At 36.6% G+C, this 6,828-nt stretch overlaps 1 protein-coding gene across 1 annotated transcript; it reads left to right on the top strand.

The window, feature by feature from the left end:
* The first annotated feature begins 1,950 nt into the window (after positions 1-1,950).
* LOC126713266 (protein KINESIN LIGHT CHAIN-RELATED 1) lies at positions 1,951-6,239 on the top strand. The gene is made up of 3 exons (XM_050412970.1): positions 1,951-2,932; positions 3,823-4,731; positions 5,753-6,239. Exons 1-3 carry the CDS (start codon positions 2,262-2,264, stop codon positions 5,982-5,984), a joined length of 1,812 nt encoding a protein of 603 aa, XP_050268927.1. The 5' UTR covers positions 1,951-2,261; the 3' UTR covers positions 5,985-6,239.
* Positions 6,240-6,828: the final 589 nt, after the last annotated feature.

Raw genomic sequence — 6,828 nt, forward strand, 5'->3', positions numbered from 1 at the left:
CTAAACGTACTTTTAATATGATTTTATACTTTTAATATTCTAAATTTAATGATTTTATAGTTTTTAAATAAACCATGTAGTATATTTATTTATATAACTTTTATATCCACCGTTTAATGAATGGGAAGACTATATTTAATGCAACTTTTTATAAATTTTATGGGAAGGATTCTCTTTTACAAAAACTAAAAAATATCATTAAATTTTTTTTAATATTTAATTCAAATATGTTGTACATAATGATTAATCATTTAAATAATTACATAATAGACAATTTTTTTTATTTATTTATAAAAGGTTAGAAAATCACATACTAATATACTTAAATAGATTGTTTGTGTTAATAGAAAAATTATTACATACTCTCATAATACAATGACATGGTATTCCATCATCTTATATTTATAATGAATTTCATAATAAATTTAATTAATGAAACCCATCATAAATATTGTTAAATATTAGCATTGATACACCATGTTGAATATGCTACTATGGATGCGGAAGCGAAAGCATAAAGTATAGAACACAGTAACACACGAGGGTTACGTGGTTCAGCCTAACGGCCTACATCCACGGAGGAAACCCTAAAGGGCTACATTAATAATATATTAGAGTGTAGTACAAATCTTTTGTTACAATGAATCATAACATGTGTATATATAGTAGACTAAACCCTAGACTAATAGACTTCTAGTACAAGTAGGAGACTTGGCTTGCACACAAAGTAGAATTAGGCTTGGGCCTATGCTAATGAGCTAATATATCTCTAACACCCCCTCTTAAACTCAAGATGGAAGTTTGATGAAATTTTGAGATTTGATAAGGTTGAGAAGATCCCTTGAATGAAGTTTGGCTCTGTGACGGTAGTTTGAGAAAGGCAATGGTCTTGCAGTGTTGATGCGACTTCCAATGGTGGCTTGACTGTACCGGAGAGTTTTGACGGCAGCAGTAGGAAGCCAAAGAAGATGAACGCAGCGAAAATAAACACTGAGAAAGACAAAGATTGCTCTTAAATATACCGCAAGGACAGAAAACCATGGCCACAAGAAGGTGGCTCTGATACCATGTTAAATATTAGCATTGATACACCATGTTGAATATGCTACTATGGATGCGGAAGCGAAAGCATAAAGTATAGAACACAGTAACACACGAGGGTTACGTGGTTCAGCCTAACGGCCTACATCCACGGAGGAAACCCTAAAGGGCTACATTAATAATATATTAGAGTGTAGTACAAATCCTTTGTTACAATGAATCATAACATGTGTATATATAGTAGACTAAACCCTAGACTAATAGACTTCTAGTACAAGTAGGAGACTTGGCTTGCACACAAAGTAGAATTAGGCTTGGGCCTATGCTAATGGGCTAATATATCTCTAACAAATATGATATAGAAGAGCATCATATCACCATATTTTAGAAATACTTAATAATTACTCGTGTTAATGTGTGTCCTTAGACACTTACTAAAAACGTATTCATTGGATCACACCTTTATTAGAAAGTGGAATAATAAAAAGAACAAGAGTTAATCAAAATAGAATTTTTTTTTTAAAACTAAGTTAATTACAATAAAAAGTAGCTTCATTGCATTAAGTTTTCTATTCTTAATAAACAAGACCCTAAATTCCAAATTAAAATGTTATTTAAGTAATTTTTTAAGTCTTAAATCTCAAATTTTAAGATTTATTGGTTGTTAAAATCTCATGATATTTATGAGATTCCAAATTCAAAAACTCTTGATAGTAAGATATTTAAAGAGAAGTTTACCTTTGAAAAAAAAATAAAAAACCCAAATATCTAAAAGAGAATCTTTCTTTTCTTTTAATAATCTAAAGGGGATTATAAATTTATAATTATTCAATTGAGTTGGAAGAAAAAAAAAAAATCTCAAAATATAATTAAGAGTAGAGGAAAATGACAAAAATGTCCTCAAAGACAACACTGAATCAGAAGCAGAACCAAACTGGAAACTGAAACCTCCATCACACTTGTGCCAGCCCAGCAGAGACATCTTATCTGCAAACTCATACTGCAATCAATCAATCAATTAAAATCCCAAACACACCAAGTTGAGTTTGGTGCCAAGTTCTAATCACTCCATTAATCTCAACTTAATCCCCACACCTTCATTACTCTCTCTCTCTCTTGTATTTATCATTTTCTGTACCTTGAATTTCACAACTTTCACCTTTCCACTCTTTTTCTCTTATCCCAAATTCTCGATCCAAGGAACAAAAAAAAAAAAAAAAATGCCAGGCCTTGTCTCCGTTAAAACTCCACCCGAAACTCCACCGCTCCGAATCTCCGTCCCCGGAACTCCGACCCAAGCCCAGGCCCAAACTCCGACCCAACAAAGATTCGAACCCGTAAACTCTGTTTCGAACTCCAAACCCGCCTCTCCGCTTCCGAGACGACCGCCTTCGCCGTCTCCGTCGCGATCCAAATTCTCGCCGAGAAAACCGCCGCCCGATAACCCGAACTCCGAAGCGGCTCTAGACAACCCGGATCTCGGCCCGTTCCTCCTCAAGCTCGCGCGCGACACTATCGCATCCGGCGAGGGACCGAACAAGGCTCTCGACTATGCGCTCCGAGCTTCGAAGTCTTTCGAGCGGTGCTCCGGTGGAGCTGACGGCGAGCCGAGTCTGGACTTGGCGATGAGCCTTCACGTTTTGGCGGCGATCTACTCGAGTTTAGGGCGGTTCGAGGAGGCGATTCCGGTTCTAGAGCGGGCCATTCGGGTTCCGGATCCTCCTAGAGGCGCCGATCACGCGCTCGCGGCGTTTTCCGGTCACATGCAACTCGGCGACACGTTTTCGATGCTTGGACAGGTGGATCGCTCAATTGCTTGCTATGAAGAAGGGCTTAAGATCCAGATCGAAGCCTTGGGCGACACCGATCCACGCGTCGGTGAAACTTGCAGGTTTGAATTTTCGTGCTTTTGATTTGCTAAATGTAGATCGGATTGCTATAGAGAAATGTGTTAGAATTTGAATCAATTCGATAGAGTGGCATTGCTGTTGTATTTGCCAATTTTGGTAGCTAATTTTTAGGAGATTGAAGCATTAACAATTTCTAATAAATTTGATATTGTTTTTCTTTGTTTTATTTGATATTTTGATGTGTGAAGGAAATGACTGTGCAATTAAAGGAAGGTGGGAATTTCTAATTTTGGTATGGTGGTTAATTTTTAGGATATTGAAGCATTGGAACTTGTTAATAAATTTAAAAAACTGAATTTTGTTGGGTAATTATTAGAAAATAGAAGATCGGCTTCTCTATGATTAATTCCATGGAACTATTGAAATTTTTTGTTGCATGTGCACATGTCAATGTGGTACGAGAATTTTTGTTTTATTTTTATAATTGAAGAAAATAAATCCACTTGTGTCATTGTCCCAAATCCAAAAAACAGGGAGCGGGGTTGTGATGGGTCGACGATTAATGTAAAATTTTGTCACTTTATTATGAATGGACCACTTTTGTCTATTGAGGATCCATAGGCGATCTCAAAATCTTGGGATTAGGACTTTGGTTGTTGTTATTGACTTGTTAATAGGTGCAGTAAAATGAATGTGCAATTAAAGGCATGGAGTCATTTCAAAGAATTAAGGAAGATTTTCAATGGTAGATTTCCTTGTCAATTGTGGCTTTTTCCAAGTGCAAATCACATTTATGAGTCTGATTTTAGGTTTAAGTACCTACAAATTTTTAGTATATCTCATTATGTTTGTTAAAAATATTAGTTAATGACCTAATTCCTTTGGATTAGTGGATGAACTCACTTTTAGTTTGTTGATATTGAAAATGCAGGTACTTAGCTGAGGCCCATGTTCAAGCAATGCAGTTTGATAGAGCAGAAGAGTTGTGCAAGAAAACTCTTGAAATTCATCGTGCACACAGTGAGCCAGCATCTCTTGAGGAAGCATCTGACCGTCGGCTGATGGCTCTCATATGTGAGGCAAAGGGAGATTATGAATCAGCCCTTGAGCATCTTGTCCTTGCCAGCATGGCAATGATTGCAAATGCACAAGACACTGAGGTTGCAGCTATTGATGTCAGCATCGGCAATATTTACATGTCTCTCTGTCGTTATGACGAGGCTCTCTTTTCCTACCAGAAGGCACTTACTGTCTTCAAATCCTCAAAGGGTGACAACCACCCTTCGGTTGCCTCTGTCTTTGTACGCCTTGCTGACCTCTATCACAGAACCGGAAAGCTCCGTGACTCCAAGTCCTATTGTGAAAATGCCCTGAGGATATATGCGAAGCCCGTGCCTGGCACCACAGTTGAAGAGATTGCTGGTGGGTTGACTGAAATATCAGCCATTTATGAATCTGTTGATGAGCCTGAGGAGGCACTGAAGCTTTTGCAGAAGGCAATAAAAATGTTGGAGGATAAACCAGGACAGCAAAGCACGATTGCAGGAATTGAAGCACGAATGGGAGTGATGTTTTATGTGGTTGGGAGGTATGATGAAGCAAGGATCTCTTTTGAGAGTGCCATAACAAAACTTAGAGCAAGTGGGGAGAGGAAGTCTGCCTTCTTTGGTGTTGTGTTGAACCAAATGGGATTGGCTTGTGTACAGTTGTTCAAGATAGACGAGGCAGCTGAATTGTTTGAAGAAGCAAGGGGCATTCTGGAACAGGAGTGTGGCCCATGCCATCAAGATACCCTTGGATTATATAGCAATCTTGCTGCTACCTATGATGCCATGGGGAGGTAATATATCATTTCAATTTATTTTTCCTGCATTTTGGTGCCGCTGCTGCCCCTTGTTCCCTAGGCCAAAAGTTGAGTTTAAAATTTTGGCTTGAACCCTGCCTTACAGGGTTCATCTCTATACAGCTGAGAATTGTCCTTACAATTTAAAGGCTGTAATTGACATTTATAACATCATGGTAAGATTAGGTTTTAATAAAATTTCAGCTAGGTGTTGATTAACATATTTTATATCCTGCCATGGAGCTTATTACAAGCAACAATTAGTGTAGATTCTTAGGTTTATTTGTTCTTGTTGATTCTCAAACCCCCTTTGAGAATTTGTTATCATTTTAGAGGAGTTAAACCCAGCATATAATCTTATTTCTTCCTGTGTTCTTACTTTTTGAGTTTAATTGCTGTTTTAACAGTTGGAGTAATTCAACGGTATATATATTCTCAAACCTTTATTGAGTTGTAATTGACTTCTTATTATTATTATTATCTTTTTTCTTTTTTTTTTTTTGGTGGGGGTAGGGGTGGGGTGTGGGGGGGTGATTTGCTTCCTTATATCATTGGAGTGACTTCTGCATATGTCCAACCTTTCACCATTCTTTTTTATGCTATTAAGAGATTAATCCATTTAGACAGGGTGTTGCAGCTCAATCTCTGAGTGGATTCTCTTTGGTTCTGTTTTGTAATCACCTGTGCACTACATGCTTATAACTTCAGACTGAAACTTCATGATGAATCAGGTGTATTTGATTGATTGCCTCAATCATTGACGTCTGTTTTAGGTTGGATTTAGATCATTGTATATTCCACGATTTTATAGTTTGGCTCAGACTGGCCTGTGTATTATTTTTCTTTTGTCAACTGCCATAATTTGATGCTCATGGTTGATGATTCATAACTAAGACATTCAACAGTAATATAATTTGTTATATTGTCTCAGCGCTTCTGTTAATGCATAAAGCAAGAGTGCGAATATTTTCTCCTATGTGATCCTTCTATTTTAACATATTCTATCAATACATTTCAGAGTTGATGATGCAATTGAAATCTTGGAGTATGTTCTTAAATTAAGAGAAGAAAAGCTTGGAATTGCAAATCCGGACTTTGAAGATGAGAAGAGAAGGCTAGCCGAGCTCCTGAAAGAAGCAGGCAGGACCCGAGACAGAAAAGCGAAATCACTGGAAAATCTCATTGATCCCAGCTCAAAGAAGAAGAAAGAGGTGACAAAGAGGTGGCCTGGATTGGGTTTTAGAATTTGAAAAAAAAAAAGATTGTGCTTCAATGTCATGCAACTCTCTTACACGTACACATTCTGTAGCATAGAAAATCATGTATAGGATTGAAGTTATAATTTGGCGAGGTTTTGTGTTTCTTGAGCTTTAAAATCCCCGATTATTTTGATATGTTAATTGCTTTTCGTTGAATGTCGGTGTTGTGAGCTTGTTGAAGTTGTTCACTAAAAGGAAATGCCCATTTGAGTGAATAAATTTTATATCCATGTTTGTTCCTCGTCATTTGTGCTTTATCTCTTGCTCAAACCTCTCTGGACAAATCTCAGTTTTCATTTTTCAACGGTTTTTTTCTTTCTTTGCTAACGATTTTTCAGTGGGTTGTTCCTACTTCCTTCTTCAATCTTGATACTTCTAAGATCCATCTGCACATACAGCATTATTTTTTGGATCCAGTTTAGGATGATTAATTGATAGATTGGCTTTAACTAATTCATAACAAAAAGGAAGAACTTCCAAGCTTGCCTACCCATATTAAACTTAATACTCAGGTAGCACTCTTGTGATCTCTAGATAGCTCCTGCATTAGGTGGCACTTGCAGGTTTATTTGTTTAAAGATGAGATAAAAAATGACTTAAGTAAATAGGATAACTTATTTATTTAAAGCTAGTGTATTTGTTTAATATCACTTTTTGACTAGCATTGTAAACAAATAAGTCAGTTTATTTATAGCTTTTTAAAATTTTACTTTTTCTTACTTTTTAAAAGTACAAATATATCTTAGTTTATTTTCAATAAAAAAAACTAGCAAAAATCTAAGTAAGCTAATTCCAAATGAACACGCCTCTTTGAGAGAGGTCTAAGAAGCAACTA

This window comes from Quercus robur, chromosome 2 (assembly GCF_932294415.1).
Source record: "Quercus robur chromosome 2, dhQueRobu3.1, whole genome shotgun sequence".
Taxonomy (NCBI): domain Eukaryota; kingdom Viridiplantae; phylum Streptophyta; class Magnoliopsida; order Fagales; family Fagaceae; genus Quercus; species Quercus robur.